We start from the raw sequence: 26,080 nt of genomic DNA, 5'->3' as shown, positions 1-26,080 counted from the left end.
ATGTTCTTCTTCGAGCACTCGGACCCGGGTACTGCCTATTCCTATGAAGACTGGACAACAGGGCGGACTGGAAAGGCCATAATAGGTCCTGCAGATCAGGAATACTGGGGCCGGACGTTTGAAACGGGGCAGTTCCTTCTGTCTCATCCTTGGCTGAAACTCCACCGCTGGGCCTTTGAGCCAAAAGGCAAAAAGGACGATGACCATCAATTCTACACAGTTACCCTACAGGACGAGTTTCGAGACAAAGGCCTCCAAGTTGTAGCCAAGCTCCACAGTATTGAGCCAGAGCCTGATATCCCATCCTTTTCTGGCGATGACTGGCATACTGAAGGAAATGCAAACGAGCATATAGTTGTCAATGCTATTTACGCGTTTGACTGTGACAATATTACAGAGCCGCGGATTTCATTCCGACAGTGGCTCTGGCACGACAGTCAACAATATGTTTATGACAAGATCGGCGCAGGTGACGATTCCGATGACAATGAAAGTGATTTCGACCGTGCGGAAGATAATGATGACGAGGACTCCTGGATATATGAGCCAGACCCTGAAGAGAAGTATGCGTGCTGGGATGTGAAGTATATCGGATGGCTGTTTTGATTTGAAACAATTCAGAATGCGCGCCTGCGTGGCAGGAGCTAGGGAAAGTGAGAATGCCTCCAGGTCGCTTAATTTCTTTCCCCAGTGCCTTTCAGCACCGAACGGGTCCGCTAGAGCTTCAGGACAAGACTAAGTCGGGACACTGCCGTTTTCTTACCTTGTGTCTTGTCGATCCCACCTATCGCATTTGCTCGACACGGAATGTTCCACCCCAACAGCCGAATTGGATCTATGGCTCTGGATCGCAGATGGATTTGGAAGACGCTCTGAAGCTGAAAGAAGAATTGAAGAAGGAACATGCCAAGAACGACGAGGCTACATTCGCACCTGCTAGAAACCTTGTATTCTCAGGATTTCAATGAGTGAGTGTACAGGGTTCAACTTGTCATAAGCGCAAGGCACATCACGAGTGAAAGCAACTACTACGCCTCCTCCGGCCCCAACAACTCTGAAGTCATCCATATGATGTAACTGAATCCAGCTGGTCTCTGCAGAGTACAAATCACCCTGATGGGCGGATGACTCAACGTAACCATGAATGGGACGTATGCAAGGCGCCTGAATGGCACTAGCGTTGGATCAATCAAGCTCTCTCCACTCTGCACATTTCCTGCTGCAGCCTTGACCACCTCTTCAGTAATCTCGAGCATAGCTCCGTAATCATCCAGCAGGACACTCATTGCTTCAAACCCGTTCACCTCATTCCTGGCGGCATTGATGGTCTTGCTTTCCTGCTTTATTAGTTAGCAATTGAAAGCTATCGCTACGAGGATTGTATACTTCCCATTACAAAATCACGTCCGTGCCTGCTCGACATAACGCCAAAGACACAGGAACTTTAACTGAGCTCAATAAGTGTTCCAAAGCACGTAAGATTAGTCCGGAATACAGATAAAGAGCACACAGCCTTACTTGTTGTGGGGAGGGGGGGTGTTGTGTTCGACTCTAGCTGGGTTTCAGCTGTGTTGAATGTCGAGCCTTACCCGTTCTAGCTATCTCGTCGAATGTGCTTACAAGAAACTTCTCGACCGTGCGCGCGTAGCTTTGCGTTATAACAGGAAGCGCTCTAGGGTCATGATACGCTTTTTAGAGACTTACCTTGGCTCATAGGTCACTATCAAAGGAAAATATAAGGAATGTGGAAATAATAAAAGAAAAATTCCAAGCCTCGGGAAGAAAGAGGGGAAGCGGTTGGTGAGGCTGTGTAAGGATGCAGTTTCATTGGCGATTTGAAGTGACCAACCATCAGCGTTTACCCTCAAGGAGTCCTACCTACAACGGGATTTAAATATCCATATTAAGTGGCCTGAACATCCACATCTGACGGTGATGTGGAAACAAAAGAAAGACAGATCGTCGGATTTACTACGTTGTTGAAGAGTGCTAGCAAGAAGCAGAGGGAAACGATTCGGAAGGAGAACGAGATGTGGTCGACAGCGCCAAGCTTAAGGTGGAAGCCTAGTATAAGGGTAAGTCAATTTGCCTGTGCAATAACGGTTGCCTCGAAGCACATCTAGTCCAAACATATGAAAAAACAGGTTGATACACCGGTCACACAAATTCTACTGGTGCTGGAAACCTGATGGTGCTGGCCAGGGTGATTATTCTTCGTACTGAGCCTCTCAGTTCGTCCGCATCAGTGGTAAATAGCTTGATCTGTATGGTCTGGCACGACCAAGCGGCTTATGAGAATTTGTGAGCAACTAATCTACTCGAATTCTATTTCCACGGTGTCAGCTCCTATCAGTTCAGGCACAGAGCAACCTGTCGACCGGCTCTGACGTTAGTCTTTCCCACGGTAATTGTCCCTATGGTCGTATGTATCTGAACCATGTTCAAATAGCCTTATATAGCCCTGAGAAATATGTGAACGCTGCTTTAGCGTCGCCGCCGTCGCGCGACGTTGGGTGAGAACATTGAGTGCGATATGGAAAGGATGAGAAGCCAGGTGAGAATCACCCTAATTCGCGACAGCCACATTGGGTTCCTCAGCAGAAAGCCATCTCTGGTCCACACGCAGTCATCTTTGACCATCTTCGACCACCGCCACAGCTGTAAGCGCGTTGGGGGCCGTTGGCTCATAGTAGTCCAGCGGCAAGTCAGTCCATGAACATGTTCCTAGAGGATGCAGATGCAACGAATTCTACGCGCCGCATACGTGAATATGGCGGTCTGCAAGGCTCACTTTCGACCATGGGCTTGGCTTGCTCCCATGCTCGGTCTTGAACATGAGGATATAACGGTTCACAAAAAGGCTCAGGAACGTGGACATGGACGAGGCGCTGAGCCTGCCTTGGGTCAACCTCGCGAGCTGGAACGACCTCCTGGTCATGATCAAGGATGAGCCCAAGCACGTGAGCAACATCTCTTGCAGGTTGGTGAATGAGGGCTTGCGCATGGTCGTGACCGCGTACCCCTACATTCCCTTGTTCCTGGATACCATCGAGAACATCGACGCGGACAATCCCGGCTCCGCGGTGGCGATCGTACCCTAGCAGGCGAACGTGTTGTGGAAGACGCCTGTCGAGGAAGAGGTAGCGACGTTAGCATCACCGTCAGGGACGCGTTTAGCCGTCCATGCGGTCACAAACACCACTACATTTGGTTCGACTCTTAGTACAGGCTCGATTGGATTAAACTTCCGCGGAGATATAGGCATCAGGTAGTAGAACTTGCTCGCCCAAACCGGTAGATGATGGTTGAAGGTGTCAAAGAATAGGAAGGTGTTAGATGCTCGTGCTGTGGGGGGTGAGATGGAACGTAGCGTTGAGCAGGCTCGATATCCTCTTGGAGTCGTGGGCAAGTCAGAAAGTGCTCGATGGCGCTCGCCTGGGGCGGGATTCGAAAACAGAGATTCTTTGACTGTCTTCTTGAAACGAGAAACATGTTGTATGCAAAGATGTTCCATACCTCTCAGGCGAGTCTCACAGGCATCCATATAGCAGTGACCAGGGTCGTTGGTTGACACAGGCCGTGGATTGTCAGCAGTGGTGGCTCGAGAAAGTGTCGACGATCCCGTTACCACATCTCGAACCACCTGGAATAGCTTCATGACGAAGTGTCTGTTTTATCACTCAGCCAGAATCTCAACGAACAACTCGAGGACACCTTGAAATGATGGTTTTTGCTAAGTATGGTTAGCTATGTGCAGAGAAGTATCAGCGGAATACGTCCGACTCTCATGTAGCGCAATTACTACGTCCGCGAAGACATGACTCGGGAGCCTGCGGGAGATTTGCAGGCCTATTCGTGTGCCATCCCCGCTGAACCGCTACCACCAAGCCCATGGCTCTCTGTCGTTTCACGGCCACACCTTTACCACGAAAGCTCTCGTTATTGCGTACCTTTGGGACGTCACATGCCTTGTACCATTGTCGAAGACCAAGATCTTCAAAGAACAAACCTAAAACTTTGCGGAACGGGGGTCGCTACTTCTGTTCGACAGAAAAAACAGCGCAGCCGAAAGAACGAGGAAAAAAATAAAAAAAAAAAACTGGCCCGAGCCGCGGATCGAACGCGGGACCTCTCGCAGATATGCTTGGGTAATCCCTAAGCGAGAATCATACCACTAGACCACCCGGGCTGTGATTGGTGGAATGTCTTCCCTTTTCAACCTATAAGCCAAAGAAAATAGACTGAAATGAGGACCAAGAGCTCAACGCTGGACGCAACAAGAAGACATCATTGGACTCCAAGACAGTGTTAAACCAGACAAACAACCCATATGTGCGCAAAACCTGAACAATGCATGCATCGAATATATATTAAGATCCCGACAGGCGCAGGACACGCATGAATGTATGAGGGACGTTATTCCACAGACCGAGCGTACTCTGACTGCTCATACTCTCATGAGATGTTCAACCAAAGATCTGTTCAGCTATTTATACGTTCATCTGACAGCAGTGCGAATGGGAGGTCGTTGTGAAGCTGGCCGACCATCGACGGAGGACTATGAAGAACAACGGCGACAGGTCGATTTCGATAAATCAGCAATGTCATTGTCGCACACACTTACTACTCATGGAAGCTACAGATCAACCTTCCGTTGTGTTTTGCACAAGATTCAAGTGCAGGTCGGCTGGACGAAAACATGGCTGTTCTCCGACCTCAGGTCTTCGATCAGCGCTATGGACCAAATGACGGTCTTTACATTCCTATTCTAGCCTTATGTTCGATACTACGTCCACTGCCATGTCTCTGGTATTTTTTGAATTAGTTGAAGTTTATCTCTTCGAGAAACGTACGTGAACAAGCTGGGGATGATCATACTCGGGGTGCTTGATGCGAAACGCCAGTCTCATCGCGTTCTATATATAATGTGCCCTAACAGCTCCATGAAGGATCCCGTGACAGCGAAGCTAACGATCACTCCGAGAGGACTCCTCAATGCAACGGAGTATGAGAATAACATCTATTGTCCGCAATCGACGTCTAAATCCTAACTTGGAAAGTCGGGCTCAGCGATCACTTCGCACGCGACTGGGGTTGGAGTGGATCGATCAGAAATGAAAACTGTCTTTCATACTGTAATAATTCCTGTAGCCAATTCTAGACCAAGAGGAGACCTCCTCTGCCTTCAAGTACCCCAGTACAACTCAGTGCGACCGTGTGCCCCCGAGCGAAGCCAAGTCATGCGATCACCACCTGCTCTCCTTGGTCTCAGAGCTGCGTCCATCGAACCTAATTGTACGATGAGAACGAGTCTCTGAGAACTGGTTATGTGAATATACAATGATATATTCTATGGATCCAACCTGAAATGGCCGTATGCCAGCCGTCTTGTCTCTTTGCTTAATTTCTACTCATTCGAGAGCGTCAGAAGTCCTCCGCAGATGTAACGCGGCACCAAAATAAGCGTGTCGTTTGCCTATTACTTTGCAGCACTATTTGGCTACCCTCATAGATTTCCAAATCGGAATGGCCCTCGTCTGTTATCTTCCTCATCTCAGCTTGCCGAACGTGGAGATCTGCCAAGCGACGGATTGACCACAAAGCGGAGGTCGAAGGTAATACTGGCTGGCTGATTGGAGATCATCGGATGGCCAAGATTCGACGCGAGGGACCTTGTGAGCGTTATCGCAATCTCAAAGTGCACAGTAGACATTCAAAATGCTCGGTCCCCCGCATATTGCCTGTCATGATTGTCAGGGACGATGGCAATGACTGAAAAAGCCACGGCGTTGGTGCAGTCGATCGGCGCCTCTGCCCTCGACGACTCTCAACGATCGCTCGACTTCACCAGTGACGAACATTCGCAGACGTTTTGGGTTGCACTGCGACGACACTGGCCTGCAGTGACTTGGGGATTGTTTATGAATCTGGTACGTGAGAACTGGGACATTCGTGACATTAGGATGATCACGCTGACCCGACAGGCGACCGTTCTCAAGGGCATTGTAAGCATCTCGTCAACCGTGTTAAGAATCCCATCTGACCTCCCTAGGACGGAGGTATCGTGCGCAGTATAGTCGGATTGGACGTCTTTAAGCGAACCTACGGCTACCAGTATGAAGGAACATACATCATCGCCGCCCGGTGGCTGTCGGCCTTCAACTACGCCACTCTCCTCGGCGCCACCATAGGAGCTCTCCTGTCGGGACTGGCCTACGATCGCTTCGGTCCACGCGTGATAATCGCCATCTGCTCATGTCTCTCCATTGGCTTTATCTTCGTCCAGTTCTTCAGCCACACACCGGCCCAACTATTCGTCGGCGAGCTCGTGAACGGCTGCATCATCGCCTTCTACCCGATCTGCGCCTCCGCGTACGTCAGCGAGGTCACCCCGCTCGTGCTGCGCGGGTTCGTCGCGACAATCACCAACCTCGCCTTCTCGATCGGCTCGCTCATTGCCTCGGGGATTCTCAAGGGCACAGCGGTCATGGACACCACGTGGTCGTACAAGATCCCCATCGCGGCGCAGTGGGCCCTCCCGACGGCCATGCTGCTGCTGGTCGCCTTTGTCCCAGACCCACCGTACTGGCTCTGTAAGCAAGGCCGGGACGACGCCGCGACCGTGTCACTGCGTCGGCTGACCATCGCACCTGGGGCTGAGATGCACGTGGCTCGCAAACTGGCGCATATTCGGGAGACGTTGCGGCTTGAGGAAAGCTTCCAGGGCGACCGACCGACGTATCGAGAGTGTTGCCGCGGGCCGAATCTCCGCCGGCTGGTGATCTGCGTGATGGCGTACAATATGCAGGCGTTCACGGGGAACGTCTTTTTCATCAACTACGCTGTGCATTTCATGGAGGTGGCCGGGCTGGACGCCTCGCATGCGTTCTCAATGAACATTGGTCTGACGGCGATCGGGCTAGTCGGGACGTGCCTCTCGTGGTTGCTGCTGGCGTACATCGGCCGTCGGACAATGTACCTGTTCGGTTGTGCGTCGTTGATGATCCTGCAGCTCGCCATCGGGGCTATCGATCTTGCTCCGCGCCGGACGAGTACGATCTGGGCGCAATGCGGACTTATGCTCGTCTGCAATTTCGTCTACGATCTGACGCTTGGTCCGGTCTGCTACGTGCTGCTGGCGGAAGTCTCTTCGGTGAAACTCCGTGGGCTGACCATCGCTTTAGCCACCGTCAGTTGCTACGTCTGGTCAATTGTCATTGCGGTTGTCATTCCTTACGCCATAAACGAGGACGAGGGGAATTGGAAGGGCAAATTGGGGTTCCTCTTCGCGGGGACAAGTCTGTTGTGTACCATATACTGTTTTCTGTGTCTCCCAGAGACCCGAGGGAGGACCTTTGAGGAGCTGGATATCCTGTTCGAGAGGAGGGTTCCAAGTCGAAACTTCCCGCGCTACAAAATCGGAATCCAGATACATTCGGAATAAGAAGCTAAGAACACACTTGCAACGAGTTTACGTCTTCCCGAAAACGACAATGGTAAAGATCAATGTAGTACAGATAGGAGAACCCGGAGCAGTTTTTGGAACAGCAGACAAGCAAGACAACAACCATTAGTCAAGAGAAATAATACGACAGAGTCCAGGAGGGTAAGCCGAAGACACAAGTAGAGAGAACAGGCGGAAAAATCACGCAGCTAACTCAATGATACTACGGCACTTGCAATTTGGGAATTGCGAACATGAAAGAAAACAGAAGAAACGAAGAATAGGAAAGGACAAAACGAAAGAGCCTTGGTCTTCCGGTATAAGTGCGAAACCGCAACTCTTCAACCCAGCCCTGGCCTACTCGTCCGACTCATATCCCTCCCCCGAGGAGTCACAAGTGTCCGAAGCCTCCGAACCGTCCGAATCATGCGAAGAGTTGGAGGAGTCTGAAGAGACTGAAACGTCCGAATCGCTCGGCGAATCCGACGACCCCGAGGAGTCGTCTTCATTCATTACTCGCGAATTATCCCGGAGTCTGAGGCGCCGCTTCAACATGTCTTTGCGGGCACGGAGCCCCCAAAGTAAGTTCTTAGTCTTGATAATTGACGTTCTGACCCGCTTGAGGTCCTTTTCCTTGAGAAGCTTGTTGGACCCTCGCAGCGTTCGGCCTTCTATCTTCACACAGGAGGACTGCTTGGTGGCCCGAGGAGGTGAATGGACCACGACAGAAACTTCGGTTCGCCGTCCGTTACGAGACAGGGCTTCCGACTCGGCTTCACGTTCACGCTGACGTTCCCTTTCTCGTTGAACCCGTTCAAGTTCTTCCTGCTTGATAACGGCAAGCAGCCCGCCGCGCCGAACGATTTCCCTGGACTTTCATCAGCATGCGTACCACAAGATGCGTCGAAGGCAGTCCACTTCGTCTTCTTAGGATCAACCCAAGCGCTTCCTCCGTTTGACTGAAACTTCCTGCGCAAAGAGCACTCGGAAGGGCGCTTGTAATGAATACAATTCGAGCAGGCATAAGAGTAAAGTGCTCGATTTTTGTAAATGGGCGCCACCACGCACGACTGCCACACGCCTTTATTACTGCTGCAGCGTGAACAGGAGTCCGCCTCGGAAAGCTTCTCTCCCCGCTGGTGCAACAGCGCCGCTGATCGTTGATGAGATTCAGTGACAGGCGCTTTGACTGGCCTCCCGCGCGTGTTCGTCGACCAGTCCTCGTTGAAGTCACGGGCCTTATCAAGCAACTTGATTGCATATTTGTCTGCCGCCTTTTCAATAGGACCCTTGAATTCTAACAGTGGTATGTCAGTATCTGCTGACGCTCTTCGACAGGTCAGATCAGCAGGAAGAAATACCTTTGCGCGCTTTCTTTAGGGCTGCGCCACGGCTCTTATTAAATGGCCTGCGAACGGAAGTCATTTTTGCGAAGAAGCAAAAAGGAAGGAAAAAGACGAACTCGACGATTAAAGATGATAATTTGGGTAGAGACGAGATATCAACGAAGAGTAAGCGAGAGCAGCAGGGGACGAGGCCTAAGATAGTTGCGGAGCATGCTTGGGTTGGGAATTAAGACGTTGATTTCAAGGAGGCAGAAGGGGACTATTTAAGCTTGCGCGAGGAGAAGGTGGACAAAATACCACGAAGTCGTTCTGAAGGATTGAACCTCAGAAACTGAGGAAAAGGGCCTGTTAGCGCTCTCATGCTGGTAAGATTGCTCTGTCACATTTGCTTGCGGATCGTTCGATATTTGCCCTTTGGAGAGAATACGGGCTGTCAAAATTACCACCTCTGCACTCTTCAGTTTGTGACCTTCTGGAGAAATCGCTGACAATCAGTGATGGAGCGTGCTTTGTGTGCCTGCAGTATGCCTGATCGAGCTTCGAGCCGGACGAATAGGCGAATGATCAAGCTCCCGACAACACACAGTCAGAGTCTCGAATTACCATGTCAAACGCTTTATCCCTGTTCATTGTGACATTCTCTCGACGTGCCGCTTGCTGAATTGCCCACATGGACCCACTGCTCGTTGCTTTTTGTACCCACACCAGCCGAATCTATTCCTTGAACAGGGACTCCAGCGGTTTCACTCGCTACTGACTGTAGCGGCAGCTCCGAATGAAGCTCCGATCGACACCACTATGCTCCGTACGAACCTATTTTCGACTCGGCAATTAGGTCTGTGGAGTGCGGACACTATGAGAGGACAACCCCACAGACGACCGAACGGCTCGGGCCGATGACAGAAGAATTCATAACAAAAGGCCTGTGCAATTTAGCTTGGGTTCCTATGCTTCCGAGTTCCGGAACAGTAATCCGTAGTCACCTTAATGGTATCCTCGACTTACTCCCTACTGTGAGCTCAAATCTTAAACTCGAAGCCACATGGGTTGGAATGAGATTCACAGCAATCCCTCTTTCTGCGTCGTTGGGAACGAGCCAAGCAACATCGATTCTGGAAAGATCAGCGAGAGACCCATTTGGCAGCGGAAGTCCAGACGTTCCCCGGCCGCTACCGAAGTTGACGTATCTCTTTTCTCTTCGGGAGTGACCTCCAGCCTCAGTCCTCTGACAAGGATCGTGCAATACGAAAGTACGCATGGAATTGCGCGTTAGTGATACAATTCAACTGGAAAAAGACGTCGCACTGAAAGGGTACTGTTTGAAGGGTTGATTGTTCGCTGGAAGAACATCTCAAATCTCTAACCACTGCAGCAATTGTAGGTAGAAGCCAGCTTACTCCAAGACAAACGACGGTATGAACAGCCTTTTTCTGCAGGATGCATCCCTCCTAGTGCTGCACCTCCTGCTTTTCCGAAGACCCCCACCCGTTTTGACAGATCTATCATCTATCCCACGAGAAAATGACCCACAATCCCTGAATCCTCCTTCTTCGATCATTCGTCGGATCATTCCTTGACTCAAGCTGATCTGCAGCAAAACTGTATTTTACCAAGCACGCACGCGACGCGTTTAAGCGCGTTCCATCACCTCTCTGGTCACCACCTTCACGATCACCAGACGTATCCTCGTCATTGGGCCCTTTCCATGGCTGATTCTGGTGTCCCTGATACAACTATCGATTCCCAGCCTCGTCAATTTCCAAATATACCTTGCAAAACTCGGTGTGGCCTGATGTTATTCGCCAACTTGTCTTCGAGGCGAATCGGGTCGAAAGGCATCTTCCGTGCTTGAGGCAGCCGACGAGGCAATGGCCATCGCAGAGCTGTCTGATGGCGACCGGGAGCGACAAGTGTAGCCTTCCACAAATTGAGTCGCCGATCACAATGTCTGTATGTGCTGAAAGATCCCAAGCCTGCTGGACCGTGGCTGGAGCGGATGGGTCATGACCAAGCTGTGCGCTTTCCTTCTTGGTGACTTGATGACTGTTCCTTCCCTGGCATCAATCTGTCGCTGAGGACAAATTTCACGGCTCCGTTGGTACTTGGCCGTTCTTTACCTTCCCTCCTCTCCTCTTCGTCTTCTTATTCACTCTGATCATCTGCGTGGGACCTCTTCACCAATGTGTCTTTGCCCCGTCTCCTGTGTCGTGCCATGCTGCTCCTTGAAATTTCTCCATCATATGTGGACCCAAGCCCTCTTCGCTTCTGATGTCTCTACGCGTGTTTGGCTCGTCATGAGCTTCAGCAACCTCTAGTCTCCTGGATATTCCTGGGTTCGTTGAGGTTTGTTTCCTGCCCATCGAGCCTCTGGGAAATCTTACAAATCTGCGATCAGGCGTTCGTCTTGTATTCTTTTTTGTTCAAAACCTCACAGTGGCCCATCCTTCTCCTCTTTTATGATGCTCTTTGCTAAACTTCGTCTTGGTACAAGATCGCATCCATCAACCCGCCCTTTCCACGAATCCCCGTCGGAGATGCCTAGAACTGGTCTTTCCCACATCTTGCACTCATCCATATTTCGGTCAATCTTTTGGTTTGAGAGCGCCGGATGGAATGACTGCAGCTCTCCAACATGATCGTGGTCAAGTATGATGGGAGCGGGGGATTCTTATCAAATGCATCCGCTATACAATTGAAGAGTACGGGTGAGTAAAATGATTGTCATAATCAGGACCTTGATCGAATGGCTAACAACTTTCCCTTTCAAGGTCGATTATGCGCTCGAATAGTTGGATCTGTGTCTCTTGGCGGAAGAAAATGCCCCCTCTCATCTCGGTATTCCAGGGATTCTCCTTGTAACGTTCCCATTGTTCCCTGCATACCTCCCATTTCATCTCGTTAATTGCTCTGTCGTCATCTCGATATCTCGTTGTGATCAGCTGGCACGAATCCCCCTCTTGGGCGCGCAATGCCATAGCTGAAAGGCTCGACAGAATATCTGTATCCGGGAGATCAATGTCATAGAGGTCAACATGGTATGTTTGAAACCCATCGGCCTTTGTTTGTTCCCACCGGTAAGACTGGTCCAAGAGGCCCAGCTTGCGCACATATTCCGGTTGGTCAAAGTCAGACCGAGCCTTCGGAAGCTCGATCACGTGAGGCGGACGGATGATGGATCGCAGATCGTCTATAAACATACCCGTGTAGTCATCTTCGAGCGCTTCGTGAAAATCTGGTTCCAATTGGGAGGGATGACTTGAGCCCTCCATGTGCGAAACGTATAGATCGAGGGGAGAAAAACCATGAGGCGTAGCAGACTCTGGTGCCACCTCGATCCAGTCGGCAACAGTTCCCGAGTGGTCAAATATCTTGCTGACCAGGAAGTGCCACACGAAGTCCAGAATCTCAAAAATGTCCAGCTTCTCCTCCAGGGAACGTTGTGGGTTGTCGGCCCATCGATTGTAGACTTTCCTTTCCCACCGTTTGAAATCCCTTTCCGTTTTGTGCTTGGAGACTCGGATCACCCGGGTCAACTCCACGGCGACCCAATGGGCCGTGAGAGCACGGTAAAATCGCTCGTAGGCCCGCTGCTTCTCTTGCAGCGTGAGTTGCGCAAAGGAATCGCAAATACCTTTAGTAGATCGTCCGGCGGTTTCATATTCCCCGTCGATTTCTGGAGAGCAGTTCCATGATGTCTCCCAGTCCGCCAGATACGACGATCGAACGCGCTTTTTGCAGTAGAGATCAAACAATTCCTTCATTGCATGCCACCTGGTGACGATTTCCGCCACGACCAGCGGAGACGCGAGGAGGTCTGCCGACGGTTCATGAAACAACTTAACCATGTCCGTGTCCGGTCGGCGGGACATTGGCAGCCGCGGTTGTGTAGCGTAGATTTCTGTGCATTCCGCATGAAATTGCGCCAGATAGGAGAGCTGGAGGTCGTGTTTGTGATACTCTGAGCGTTGCTATGACGAGTTAATTGTTTACTAGAGACCTGGATTTTATGAGGTTGGAGCCTACAATAATCGACTTCATGATCGTGTGCCGATGACCTGGACGGTCTAGGATACGATACATCTGACGGCAGGAACGCCCTAGACGGAGCGCATCGTCGATGTTATCCAACAATTGGAAGAGTTGGAGGGTAACCTCCGCTGGAAGGCTCTGAAGGCTCATGAGTTCGAAATAGTCGTTGGTCGATGGAATATCAAGGCTGACGGAGCCATCAGAGCAGCACAAAATTGCAGTGGTCTAGCGATAAGATGATAAGGTGCCAGACGATAAGACGATAAGTAGAAATCACATGATGCGAGCAGACTCGATGGTTGATTGTGATGTTCAATGTGTGACCGATCCATTCCCGCGTCTGGGCTATGAAAATGTCTCCTGGTAGTTGCAGTGTCTTGAATGAAAGACTATGAATCAGAAGGAAAAAGGCGCGCAAGTAGATTGAAACATTCATGCCATTGCTGTGACTCGAATTGGTTACGTGAGACGACACCACAGCAGACACTCTCACAGTATTGAAGTCACGGAGTGCCTGAGGAATAACTCGATCGGCAGCCAAGTGGCCAATGGTTGATATTACGTGCTCTATAGTTTATGTCCGCCGTCATTCTGGCACATACGACTATAGGGTGTGGAAAACAGGGCTTCCCGTCCGCTCAGCCGTACTTTAGCCAGTATTATCCAGTATTATCAGCGTGGTCGGAAGCTTTATGCGCCCTTGAAGGCCTGCTACTTTACGGGTGAGAGGCGCTAAACCATAGGGTGAGTGTGGGTGAGTGAAGGTGAGCTGAGTGATGCTATCCAACACCATGGGTGAGCATGGGTGATCGGTGGGTGACAGAGTGATTCTAAATGACTAGACTCCCTATATCGCTAGCTTAAATATGAGGGACTCCTCTCTGCTTAACCATTCTCTCCTTTCCTATCTACAAGCAGTTTTTATTGTTGATCTATTTTCTCTCAGCTTTTCCTTCTATTCTTCAATAATGTCACGTGACTCGTTTTCAAATGATTTTGATCTGAGAAAAGCGGAGGAGCTCCGCAAGTTTGCTGAATTAAGAGGGTTCACAACAGAGTACCAGGAAGAACAAAAAAGTAAACCAAACGAAATCAGTCATAAGAAAAGGGCTCCGGCTACCGATAAAAAATATCGCGATTCAGTGGCGTTTTGGAAAGTGTACAAATAAATGTTTATCTATTAACTTAATGTTGCGTTAGTTGCTGACGGCATATAGATGGATGCTTTCTCAAAATGAACCAGGTGATCGATATTTCAGGAAGGAACAACCTGATCCCCCGTTCAAATCTTGAAGCTGTATTCAGAGGCGTTTATTACTTTGCGGAAAGGAGACTTGCCTACTCAGCAGACTGTCTGTTCTAACCTCTCTTGCTTTATCGCTGAATGGCAGCAAAAGACCTGCAGAAAGCTGCCAGATACAGTGAAAGATGATCTTTATAATGTGAGCTACCCTAGGTAAGTATGCTACCATATACTGCTAATTCCTTACATAGCATATCCGGAACGAACTTACTCAGAAGTATGGAGTTTAGACCAAACATCGAGAGAAGTTTCCGGTCACTAGCAGGGATCTCGATATACTTCTTCGACATTTATTTGAAGACGATGACCATGATTACATACATGAGCGTGCCAGATTTCAAGATGCATTCTCGCTCTCGTTGTTCTCCTGTTCCGGTGCGAGAGCAGGTGCACTTGTTGAATCAAGTTCTTATAGAGATACCAATGAGTGTCTCTACTATAGAGTTTGTCCATCACCCTACTTATCTGAGAGTCCTATACTAGTTAGTATATAGCAGCTTTCCTTCAATCTACAATGGGATTCGAAAAATATGGAAGTCAAGCACTGGATCACCATAGACCCAGAGTTTCTCTAAGGCCACCGCTATGATGATGAGGCTGTCATGTAAGATTGTCCTCTCTGTCCCCAACGCTACACAGCTGATTGCGGCGAAATAGTCCCAAAACTGGATACCAGAGCAAGAAATACTTGGAAGAAATTTCATATTTTATGTTATGGTTACAGGTATCGCAGACAAGGCATTCAGGGGCATCCACACAGCCGACGAGTTATTAGATAAAAGGCCACCGAAAGGAAGAGAGTCATGGACCCTTGAATGGGAAGCGCACGTACAAACCCTACCAGTGCTTCGCATGGTGACTATTGATGGACCACACCCCACCCGTGCGTTGACATTTTCTTCAATACGGCACCATTTTATGTCGCTTGCTCAACGGACGTGTTTCCGACACCAATTGAGAATTCACGGGATTAGAGGGGGCGTTGCAAATGCAATTGACCGTGGGCCATTTCCTCTATTATACGAACTTCCAACACACACTAATAGGCTCATAGCAAATGCTTCCCAAGCGGCGAGAAGCCAAACACTGGATCATCAGAACCCTGACACCTTCCTTAAGTATCAATCCAAATTTAAGCGTGTTGACGTCCAGGCCAGCTTCTGGAACCTAAAGCCAGACTATGAATGTCTGGAAATGGAAGAAATATCAGCAGAGAAAGTAACTTAAGTATTGATTCGTAATAAAGTTGGACGAAAGTCTCCGCTCGATCGCCCCCACCTCACTATTATATTAATGTACATTGTAGTTTCAAAGTTGAATCACACATTCTCCTGAGAGATTGTATAGTAAAAAGTTATACACAGGAAGACCAGCTAGCCACGCAACTCCATACGTAGGACTGGGCCATTGTACTCTTCATTCTCAAATTGGATTTCCAAACATTTAGAAATTAACGGTGTCTCAATTTAACTACAGGTCGGAAATGTTTACTCATCATGCTCGACAGTGGACCCTGACGACGTAACCTGCATTTTACCATCAAAGAACTGACATTTGTGGAGATTTAAGTTTGTAATTAACCCTATTACCTGACTTGCGGGTATTTCACTACTCCAGTACCCTACGATTTATGATGTAAACGTTATAGTAGCGTCGGCTGGATCTAAACGCGTGAATGATACCAGAAGAGACCATCCTGGTCGTGGCAAGATAGGACGGCGCAAGAGGGGGGTCCAACTTGGTTCAACTTCCGCCGAGGTTGAACCCCTAGTCGTAATCACGGTTATTGGCTGCCCACGCCCCGACACGTGACATTGCCCTACTCATGCTTGTCGCGTAAACAGACAAGGACTGCTCTATAGACAAAATTATCGACAAGGCTGCACCTGACCGGGCGACAGATACAATAGATGAAACATCCTACAGCGAGCTTACTACAGTAACGTATAACGAATTTCTGCAGCGATGTCGCACGTCATGACCGGCCAAAATATATCCCAGGACATTCCCGCCTCACCAGCAGCACTGCTGAGATATCAGACAATTGATAAAGCACAGGGAGAAGCAACGCCTTAAGGGGACCTCTGATAGATTTCGTTCCTCTGCTAACACCCAAAGAGGGGTACGACTGTGAATATCCCGAGCGTTGATTTGAACTCGGGCAGAGTCCAATAAAGAACGAGCTACCCTGCCGGATTTATCATCACGGACTTGGCTTGCTGCCAAATGAAGTGGTGTTTGACGCTTTAGATTGCGGCAATCATTCGCCAATTATTTCTCGATGAGGGGGTTGGGAAAGTTGCTTCGCGACAATGCTGTAGCGTTAGAAGAAATCGAGATTGATGAGGTTGGCTGTGGAGGAATACGCTGAACTCTCGCAAACGGGAATTTGCTTCTGAACCAAGTACTGAAATTACCTCCAGGGAACACTCAACAGTTGTTTCTGCCACTGACAAAATTGGCCTTGATCGCCATTTCTGCCACAGTGTGCCCTCTGTTTTCTCTTTGAAAGGCCTCCATTCCCTGGCACTCAGGAACTGTCCGGGGGTAGTCGACTTTCTCAGGGCGCTCAGTTCTGGTGATATTGTGCAGCCATCGATGCAACTTAAAGTGTTTGAATTTAGCGACAACGGGTTGAATCGGGAGCCAAGAGTTGTTGATTCACTCTTTGATTTCCTTCAATCCTTCGATGGGCTCGAAGATTTGTTCTTGTCCTTTTTGACCGTTTTGGAGGCCACTTACTCGGCGCAATCCTTAACCACAATCTTCGCTTAGGAGACTTGTGTGCCATTACCCAAAGATTAACGCAGGAGTCATGCAGCCATTAGGTGAATTTCCATACCGCCCCTTTGGGGAAGCCGTGAGGGAAATGCCAGATATTACTTGTCTGGGGGTGTTGTAATGTAAAGGAAGCTCAATCATTCTTCTTGAGGGAAAACATGAGGGTACATATACAACGTGAAGTCCAAGTTGATTTCCAGTCAACTTGGTTCTTCTCACACATAGAGCAGGAATTATTTCCGATGTTGCGGCTTCATTCCTCCTGAGTAGCAAGTGCCTGGTGTCGCAACAGGGGGTAAACCTTCCTCCAAATGATCTTGTAAGCATGATCTTTAACTTTGTTCAGAGGATTTAAGCTAACCTGACAAGTTCTCGGTGTTTTCTCAGCCGGATACGTGCCCTCACCTCCAACTGAAAAAGGATAGGGAGCAAGTCGTGGCGATGGGTAGTTGATTCATCACCTCCAGCGGTGTCGGAGTGTTGAATAATCGAAAAACCAGTGGGTCCCGCCACAAGACTGACTTCTTCGACTACTTGGTACAGTACACAAATCAATTCCCCAATGGAAATGAGTCGTCAGCTTTATACATACAATATCTAAAGAATAATATGTTCTAATTTTAGGCTAGTAAAATCAATTCATTGCGTCGCTTCAGATCTCGGTCAACCCTGACGATGCAAGCACTCAGCTTTCTTCCGTAGGAATTTCTTCTCTAACGCTACTTTTGCGATTATTATTTCCTCCCGCGGACCCATTGAATCAATTTTTGCGTTGTTGGAGATCTGTGTGAACACACAGGTCCTCGTACTTAGCGTTCTTTCTTGGGAACTTCTTCTGACGCTAGTTAAGTTTACTGTCGGCTTGATTATTAATTTGGCCTCGTGCCGATCTTGGTATGTCAACCGACGAACTGCTGTACTCGGTAGCCTCCACTTATTTTCAACTTCAAGAGATTATAGTAAAAGAGCTTAATGATCTTCGTTACTAATAGCGTTTTTAGACCCATTAAACTCAAACGTACCAGCAGGTGACGAACTATCCCGTACCGTCACGAACACTATTGGGTTACAGTCGAGTTCTTTCAATGATAAAGACCCTTTGGCTGCCTCGTGATTCCTTTTCTGTACATTCTTATCGGACCTGCGACACCAGAAAACACCTGAGCCAAATACTCTTTGCAATGGCATCTATCACATCCTGGGATTTCGCAGTAAGGGTAGTAAGGCTAGTCCAAGCTACCTTCGCAATTATTATTTTTGGTTTAAGCTTAACCCGTTTGTTACTTCCGCAGTTGTTGACTTAAAGGTTCTAATGTCCAACAGTGCTTTGCCTTTTACGATTCACCAAGATAAATATCTTCATTTTCGTCAGTGCCATATGGACTGCCTTCTTCGCGGTTCCTTACCTTGCCCTGTCTCCAGTGTCCTCCTTTGACTTCGAACGCCGCTGTGGTATTCCAGGAATGGAGAGTAGCGTCATGATACTTTGGCTTGCAGGGTTTGTCTTCCAAGCTTGCTCTCTGCCATCCCCGGTCCATTGTACTTCGGCAGATTGTACTGTATCGCAGGTTGCTGTGGTATTTGGCGCATTTGAATGGTATGTGTTTCTCTATCATCTCGAAGGCTCTGTATTATTGTACGCAGTACATAAGCTTCTTTCATCTTCTATATAGGGCTCTCTTCTTCTTCACGTCCACTGGAGCTGTCCTCACTGCGGTACGGAAGCCTAACATCATCCTCGACGATTGTGTTTAATTAACTACGATTGCCTTGGTCGACGTTACTGTACACTAGCAGTGGATCCGTTCATGTCTACAATGTGACGGGCCAGAGCCCGGTGGTGAACCATGTGTCATGGCCTTTCGGATATCGTCTTAGCAGAAGGATTCCAAGCGATTCCACCACGAGGTTCTAGAGGATTCTATCCGAAGCGGACCAACACTCTTAAGGACCGCGACCGACTCTTACTTTCTTTCCTCAAGATTGTTGTGAACTGCATGTTGGCCTAGTACAATTGAATCAATTTGCTACAGCCCTCTCCATAGATTCAGTTTCTACTTCAAAAAAGTTGGCCCTCGTTTCAATGCCAATATGCCCTCCTACGCGGCGTATCAAGAACCCACCGTCATCATGACAACGATGGTATTCTGGCTAGCTATCATGTCTGTATATCTAGGGGCAGAGAAGCGGAAAAACTCTGCTAAATGGGGTCTATCCAACTCGGGGCACGGTTGCCGTATTGGAAAAATTAGATGAGTAAGCGTCAGGTTGCGGCAGTTGGGTGATTGATAAATTACCCAGTGGATAATTACTCTGACACTTTTCACTCCATTGATGTCAGACGGAAAGTTTGACGGGGTCTGGGAACTAGTTAACCTTTAACTAGCTGAAAATGAAATTGAGACACCCTCGGGGGTGGACCGAGAGCTGGGGGCAACTTCACAACCCCTTGAATATGTCCGAATGATGCTCAGAGCCAACACCGAACTCTCAGCGCAGTTCAACTGACTTCTTCCACAAAATAGTACACAAAGTCACGATGCTCAGTCATTTCATGATGTGGAGAAAACAAGGCTGACGATTAGCTATCTGTATACCGTATCTCTCTAGTTAACTCCGTCTACGACCATGTAAACAATGCCAAACGGTCACCAACAATTCGACCATTCGGGCCCTGTCAGAAAGACAAACCGAAGAGGTGCAATCTGGCCAGCCCAAGAGATAGTGAGGTCCGTATCCCCCAATTGAATCCTGCTATCCCCTCAATCCTTAGCCTTCTTGGTGGCCTTGGTCCGGAGCTTCATCATGAGGAACACGAGCCCGTAGATACCGACCACAAACACAACGACAATGCCCGCATTTCTCCATCCGTAGTGTTCTTCTCTCAAGTTCAGCGTGCGGAGGTAATCTCCACCGGTGGTGTACTGGCAAACGCGGCAGCGGAGAGTATCATCTGGGTTTAGAAGGTTCGTGCCCACCCCCATGCCATGATGGTAGACGTTGAGATATTCACCACAGGTCTGGTTGGGAGCCGGGTCAAAAACAGCCAGCTCCTCTGGCTTGCAATGCACGGATCTGTCCCAAGTGGTGAATACCAGCATAGAACTCATAAGGTAATTGAAGGGGCCCAGGTAGTACATCCTACAGTAAAATGGGGTGCTGGCATTTACTCAGATGAATCATCGAGGAACACGCATGATTGGCTTACCAGTACCGCCAGAAGGCGACGATTTGGCTATAGGGAACCATCACGCCGCAGAAAGAGACGAGAGTGGTGATCACCAGAGGGTTGACTAGAGACGCAAATACGGCGTTTGGGGTGTAGGCGGCAATCATCTGTCCAATGCCTGTGTAGAGACACTCGTACATGACCTGGAAAGATGTTAGCTGTCACACGCGGAAGGCAACGAAACGAGAGGTCAAGTGGGCGGGCTTACTGCAACGAAAAAGACGCTTCCAGCATGCTCGCCGGACGTAGGAAGGCCACTGGTAAAGTACCAGCAAACGTAATATAGTAGCGCACAGACAAGCAGGTAAGGGAACTCTGAGACAATAAGACCCGTCACGAAGGGTGCCCAGTGGTACATTTTGCTCTTTTTCTCTCGTGCCTCATAAATGTCTCGGCGGTCAATAAAGAGCGGCTGCAGTTGAGAGATCACACCGGGTGCAACAAAGATGAAGTTAAACACTGTGAAAAGGTTTTGCTGTAGATCAACAACCGAGTCTCCAATTTTCCAGAACGTAAAACCGTTCAGCAGCGCTAGACTGATGTGCATCGCGAACTTGTTATTGAGGTACTCAGTGTTTCGGAAGAGAGAGATATTCATGCGATGCGTCACGAGCTTGGTTTGCGTCCAGAGCGAAGTAGCGAATTCATGCGGATCATCGTTTGCCGCGGCAGGTTGAACTGCCGCTTCGGCGACCATGCTATCCAGTTCCTTGGAGAGGCTGTCATGTTCCGGGGATTTCAACCAGACCTGGTTCCAATCGAGGAAGTCATTTGCCGACACGACATCAATGATGTACTCAGCAGGATTAACTTCAGGTGGGCAAGGTGCGCCGTGACGACCAAAGTATTCCTTGACAGCGTTCGCGTTCTGGCCAATATCACCAAAGTACACGGTTTTGCCACCGGCGGCCAGCAAGAGTAGTTTATCGAATTGCGCAAACAACTGTGCGGACGGTTGATGGATAGTGACGAGAATAGCTTGGCCCGCTTCGGCAAGCTTGCGAAGGAAGCGAACGGTATTATACGCAGCTTGACCATCCAGTCCTGATGTGGGCTCGTCGAGGAAGATCAAGATGCTCGGCTTTGCCACAAGCTCAACACCGATGGTGAGACGCTTCCGTTGCTCCACCGAGAGACCAGCGCCGGGTCGACCAATGAGGGTATGTTCCAAGTCGTTCAGTTCAAGTAGATCAACGATGGTGTCCACGTATCGCAACTTTTCTTCGGTGGGCGTGTCGCGAGGTTGGCGTAACAGTGCCGAAAATTCGAGAGCCTCGCGGACAGTCGCATAGGGCTCGTGAATATCCAGCTGTTCGACATAACCAGCCGAGCGTTGGAAGGAAATGGGAAGAGGACGCCCGTCCACTAAGACAGATCCGTGAATCGTGCCTGCGGTCTTGCGTTGTGCGAGAACATCCAGCAGGGTCGTCTTTCCAGCACCAGAAGATCCCATCAAAGCCCCGAGCATACCCGGTTTGACGTATCCTTGGACATTGTTCAGGAGGATACGGTCACCCTCAGGCGTTTTGACGGTATAGGTCAGATTTTTCCAGGTGAATATGCTCTTGTTGCGGAGCAGATCATTTCCGAAGCTGCTTCCTGACGTATCGGATCCGGTACGGACAGATTTCTCCGTAGGTTGCGCTTCCTCATCCTTGATTTGCAAGAGATGTTTCGATTTGTGCTGTAGCTCTCGCGGGATCAGGAGGTTGCGGCCTCCTTCTCCCAGTAGCTTCCACCTAGAGGTGAATACTATGGTGAGAGCCACAAAGAGCACCCACCAGGCACAGATGATTCCAAAGTTACGCCAGATGTGGCTGTGACTGAACGACAGGGCTGCGAGATATTCGTCGCCGGTAAGGCTTGTCGCACCAGGTATCGCACCGATAACACCGGCACATGATTGACCCCCTTCAGCCATGTAACCAGGGCCGCTGGGAATCAGGTTAGGGCCGTAACATGGGATAACCTGGTCATGAAATTCGTTTCCAAGAAGAGCTTCGAATCCGTATGCCATGGGATTAATCCAAAAGATCCACACGAACCACGGATGCATCACCGGCTTGACAATCATATATCCCATGTAGACAAACAGCGCCACAATTGAAAGGCCTGAGACCTTGGTTGCAGCGTCGAATGTAGGGAATGCGGCACCAACGAATCGGAAGAAAGCTGTCATGGACATGGCAGTCATGAAGTTGGTGGCTAAATAAGTGAAAAATGCCGCGGCCGTGGTTTTGAGGCCAACCATGAAATACAGGATAAGGCCAAAATGCGTCACCTGAAACAAGAGAATGGGGAAATCGGCAGCAATCTGGGCGATGCAGATGGCCGCTGGGTGGTACAGTGCGAAGGCGCGGTGCTTGGCGAGAATTGGTCGGCCCGTGAACGAGTCGGTCACCTCCGATAGGGCGATGAGCGCATTGTAAAGGATGGAGAAGAACAGAGCACCACCCTTGAGGAAAAGGCCGACGGAATTATCAGGCGCTGAGTAGAACAGAGATCCACCGAGGAGTGCCTGGACCACTGTGGCGCCTTGCTTCATAAGGAGAGTGGCCTTGTCACCCCATATCAGCTGGTATTGCCTGATAATGGCAGCAGTTACTTGAGTGGCGAAGCCAGTTGTGACGGAGGACCTTTTTGACACACCCCTGTGCTTTCACGAGCAACCATTTCTTTAAATACGGTTGTGTTGTCAGCTGCTTCTTTGCTTGTCGGGTAGTTCTGGGCCTCTTCCAGCATTCTGGGCTTGATATGGGACTGCTCGTATGCAGCACGAATCTGGTCGGCGGTTCGTGGGAACTTGTCCTCATATCCTGGGGCAATGACGCGCTCAGTAGGAACTGTCACGCCAGTGAGGAAATCACCCCGGTTGGATCCCGGATCACGCATAAAGCCCAAGTCCTCCATGAATGGAACAGCGTCCTTTTGAGGCCCGTAGAAGATTTGTTTGCCCTCGTCAAGAAGTAGAACCTTATCAAAGTGCTCGTAGATGCCGTTGCCTGCCTGGTAAAGGGTGACGATTGTGCTGAGCCCGAGAATATCGGTCATCACTCGGATGGCCTTGATTCACTCCAAAGCGGTGCTGGCGTCGAGGCCTCTGGTTGAGTTGTCCCAACAAAAGACGCTTGCACGAGTCGTGAGGCATTCCAGAATGGAGACACGTTTCCTCTCTCCGCCGGAAACACCGCGAATGAAAGCATCGCCAACCTTCGTCCGTGCGGTGTGCGAGATGCCGACTGACCGCAGGAGAAAGTCTTTATAGGACTGGACATATTCTTCATGGGTTGTGATGCCCGGCGGCAGATGGTAGGGGACCTTCATGCGAGCGGCAAAGTCGATCGTGTCTTCAACGGTCAGCGTGGGAAAAAAGATTTCCTCCTCCGTGTTCATGACAATCTGGCCACGGTACTGCTTGGCTTCCTTAGCAGACATGCTGCCAAAGCTGACGTCTCCGGTGACTTCTTTGTAGCCGAGGCGGTTGTTGGAAAGCACGTTCAGCAGCGACGTGCAACCCGCGCCAGGCCGTCCAAGAACTAGCAACATCTCCCCAGGCTTGACGCATCCGAATGAATTTTCAATGATGGTCTTAGTCTTGCTGACTTTGTTACTGCGATGGAAGAGAGAAAACTGAGAGACGACGTTCTCATTGAATGTGGCATCGCCACCAACGCCCGTGACGGTGAGGTTCTGCCAGGCCACGCCGAGCATTTTGGGCTTCTCGCCCCCGGCTTCATCTCGTTCCCGGATCTGGCGCAATTCGGGGGCCATGTGCCATGTCGCTCTGGCACGATAGATTGAGACATCTTCCGTTTCTTCCTTGGCATCTGGAGTTTGAAGATTGTCGTTGGCAATTGTGGACTCTGCATCAATATTTGATGCCGCAGAGGCCATGGTGGAGGTCAGGGCGGACACGGTAAAGGTGTGAACGTAGTAGAACCATTCAACAAGGCATCCAGTGGCGGTGTATAAGTCAAAGTCCTTATTTCATGTGTCAAAACAATAATCACGCAAAGGGTGCATTAATCAGTGGCATCACGCCTATTATAGTGCTTTCTGACCCAAGAGCATTCAGACCTCAATTCCACGCTGTCCCATAGCTTCAGTGCAATACAGCAAGAGAATCCTTCGCTGGTCACATAACCAGAAAGTTTTGTGCATTACTCAACATTAAAACACCTCCTTACGGCGTGATGAGTTAAACTTATTTCAACCATCTTTGCTAAATCATCAGGCATGTCCGCTCGGAGTGATTATTATTATACATTCCTAGCTCTAGTTAAGTTAATAAACTCACTAACTCATCACGGAGTAGATGCAATGACTAGCCAGGCTTGATTGCTGGAGCCCCCTGCCCCATTTGGGCGGGTCTAACCTTATAATCACTAGCCCCGTGGATCGACAGTTGGTCCGACTAATCAATCACATTGCCAGCTACGATGGTCGAACGACTAGAATTAATTCAGTGCGTTAATGAAGATCGACTGAACCCACTTATCCTCAATGGAGAGCAGCGTAATTCTTAGTCGACGGTGGGCCCAAGATTTCCGCCTGGGCCAATCCCATGCCACTGTAGTAGAAACCTCCACTTTTCTCAACAGCTCTCTCTCGGTATGATGAATAAACAGGTAAAGACCGATTAACTTTCGACCCAACACCTGACTCTTGGTTCGCGGTCGGAGCTTGAGGTTATCCCATCGACAATGATTTCTAATCACAGCGTAAAGACACTCAATTACGGGTGTAGAGAGGCATAAGTAGAACAGACGCCGTGCACCCAGTATCATTTACTTCCCTGTGCAGTCAATAGTTTCTGACCACTCTGTACTACTCCTAATTTTTTACCCTGTTTATCACTGTCACGCCAGAGCGAGCACCTCCAACTTCCCCCGACTCCATCACCACCCCATAGCCATGACGACTCCTACCAACATTGATGTTCAAGCATATTTTGCCAAATATCAAGGGGACAAGTATGTTGAGGGCTGGGCCTCCCTCTGGGACAAAGGTGATAATCTGCCCTGGGATCGTGGCTTTCCCAACCCCGCGCTAGAAGACACCCTGGTCCAGCGAGCTGGCACCATTGGCGGGCCCATCACCCAGGACGGTCAGAGGCGGAAGGCCCTGGTGCCGGGCTGTGGACGTGGAGTCGATGTACTCTTACTGGCGAGCTTTGGGTATGATGCCTATGGCCTGGAGTGCAGCGCCACGGCTGTCGATGCGTGCAAGAAGGAGGAGAAGGAGAACCATAGCCGGTACCGTGTGCGAGACGAGAAAGTTGGGAAAGGGAAGGTCACTTTCGTCCAAGGGGATTTCTTTGATGATACCTGGTTGAAGGAAATTGGAGTACCTCGAAATGGATTTGATGTTATTTATGATTACACGGTATGTATACTAACTGCCGCTGTTGGGCTCATTCCATCATTGCTCTTTTTCTCTCCACTTGTACTCTGCATTCTACAGGGGGACCTGCAAGATGCTTCACTCTCTGTCTTTGGACTTTTGATGTGCCATTTCCGACCCACCCTGAATCCTTCTGGTCTTTCTGGTCTTTCTGGTCTTTCCTTCTAACAACCATCTAGTTTTTCTGTGCTCTGAACCCAGAGCTCCGTCCTAAATGGGCTCTCCGACACACCGAGCTCCTTGCTCCCTCACCTGCAGGCAATCTGATCTGTCTGGAGTCTCCTCGTCATAAGGACCCCTTGGCCCCCGGCCCTCCATTTGCCTCTCCCTCCGAGGCCTACATGGAGCACCTGAGCCACCCCGGTGAGAAGATCTCCTACAATGATAAGGGTCTTGTCGATGCGGACCCGTTGCGAGAGCCCAGCAAGGCGGGCCTGGAGAGAGTGGCGCACTGGCAGCCAGAGCGCACGCACACTGTGGGCATGGGTGAGAATGGGGTGATCCATGACCGAGTCTCTATTTGGCGTCGACGTGACTAGAAATGT

General features: G+C 49.6%; 8 protein-coding genes and 1 non-coding gene across 9 annotated transcripts; 4 read left to right on the top strand and 5 right to left on the bottom strand.

Moving 5' to 3' along the window:
• Aud_002310 (uncharacterized protein) lies at nt 1-606 on the top strand (the record flags this gene model as incomplete). Its single annotated transcript, XM_043296309.1, has 1 exon — nt 1-606. One exon carries the CDS (start codon nt 1-3, stop codon nt 604-606), a length of 606 nt encoding a protein of 201 aa, XP_043152244.1.
• A 422-nt stretch (nt 607-1,028) lies between these two features.
• Aud_002309 (uncharacterized protein) lies at nt 1,029-1,286 on the bottom strand (the record flags this gene model as incomplete). Its single annotated transcript, XM_043296308.1, has 1 exon — nt 1,029-1,286. The coding sequence occupies one exon, from the start codon at nt 1,284-1,286 to the stop codon at nt 1,029-1,031; it is 258 nt and encodes an 85-aa protein (XP_043152243.1).
• A 1,130-nt stretch (nt 1,287-2,416) lies between these two features.
• Aud_002308 (uncharacterized protein) lies at nt 2,417-3,101 on the top strand (the record flags this gene model as incomplete). The annotated part of the gene is made up of 4 exons (XM_043296307.1): nt 2,417-2,422; nt 2,489-2,554; nt 2,581-2,660; nt 2,867-3,101. 4 exons carry the CDS (start codon nt 2,417-2,419, stop codon nt 3,099-3,101), a joined length of 387 nt encoding a protein of 128 aa, XP_043152242.1.
• A 1,000-nt stretch (nt 3,102-4,101) lies between these two features.
• Nucleotides 4,102-4,189, bottom strand: Aud_002307. The gene has a single exon. It is a non-coding gene; the product is annotated as a tRNA-Pro (tRNA).
• Nucleotides 4,190-5,762: 1,573 nt separating this feature from the next.
• On the top strand, nt 5,763-7,444 carry Aud_002306 (putative MFS alpha-glucoside transporter; the record flags this gene model as incomplete). The annotated part of the gene is made up of 2 exons (XM_043296306.1): nt 5,763-6,005; nt 6,053-7,444. The coding sequence occupies 2 exons, from the start codon at nt 5,763-5,765 to the stop codon at nt 7,442-7,444; spliced, it is 1,635 nt and encodes a 544-aa protein (XP_043152241.1).
• Nucleotides 7,445-7,801: 357 nt separating this feature from the next.
• Aud_002305 (DUF3716 domain-containing protein) lies at nt 7,802-8,869 on the bottom strand (the record flags this gene model as incomplete). Its single annotated transcript, XM_043296305.1, has 3 exons — nt 7,802-8,312; nt 8,363-8,741; nt 8,806-8,869. The coding sequence occupies 3 exons, from the start codon at nt 8,867-8,869 to the stop codon at nt 7,802-7,804; spliced, it is 954 nt and encodes a 317-aa protein (XP_043152240.1).
• Nucleotides 8,870-11,537: 2,668 nt separating this feature from the next.
• Nucleotides 11,538-12,969, bottom strand: Aud_002304 (uncharacterized protein; the record flags this gene model as incomplete). The annotated part of the gene is made up of 2 exons (XM_043296304.1): nt 11,538-12,758; nt 12,814-12,969. 2 exons carry the CDS (start codon nt 12,967-12,969, stop codon nt 11,538-11,540), a joined length of 1,377 nt encoding a protein of 458 aa, XP_043152239.1.
• A 6,696-nt stretch (nt 12,970-19,665) lies between these two features.
• Aud_002303 (uncharacterized protein) lies at nt 19,666-24,026 on the bottom strand (the record flags this gene model as incomplete). The annotated part of the gene is made up of 5 exons (XM_043296303.1): nt 19,666-20,044; nt 20,112-20,275; nt 20,341-22,707; nt 22,782-23,160; nt 23,206-24,026. 5 exons carry the CDS (start codon nt 24,024-24,026, stop codon nt 19,666-19,668), a joined length of 4,110 nt encoding a protein of 1,369 aa, XP_043152238.1.
• A 1,020-nt stretch (nt 24,027-25,046) lies between these two features.
• Nucleotides 25,047-26,074, top strand: Aud_002302 (uncharacterized protein; the record flags this gene model as incomplete). Its single annotated transcript, XM_043296302.1, has 2 exons — nt 25,047-25,517; nt 25,715-26,074. The coding sequence occupies 2 exons, from the start codon at nt 25,047-25,049 to the stop codon at nt 26,072-26,074; spliced, it is 831 nt and encodes a 276-aa protein (XP_043152237.1).
• Nucleotides 26,075-26,080: the final 6 nt, after the last annotated feature.

Source organism: Aspergillus udagawae (assembly GCF_001078395.1).
Source record: "Aspergillus udagawae IFM 46973 DNA, scaffold_11, whole genome shotgun sequence".
Taxonomy (NCBI): Eukaryota; Fungi; Ascomycota; class Eurotiomycetes; order Eurotiales; family Aspergillaceae; genus Aspergillus; species Aspergillus udagawae.
This window is presented reverse-complemented; position numbering and strand designations above follow the sequence as displayed.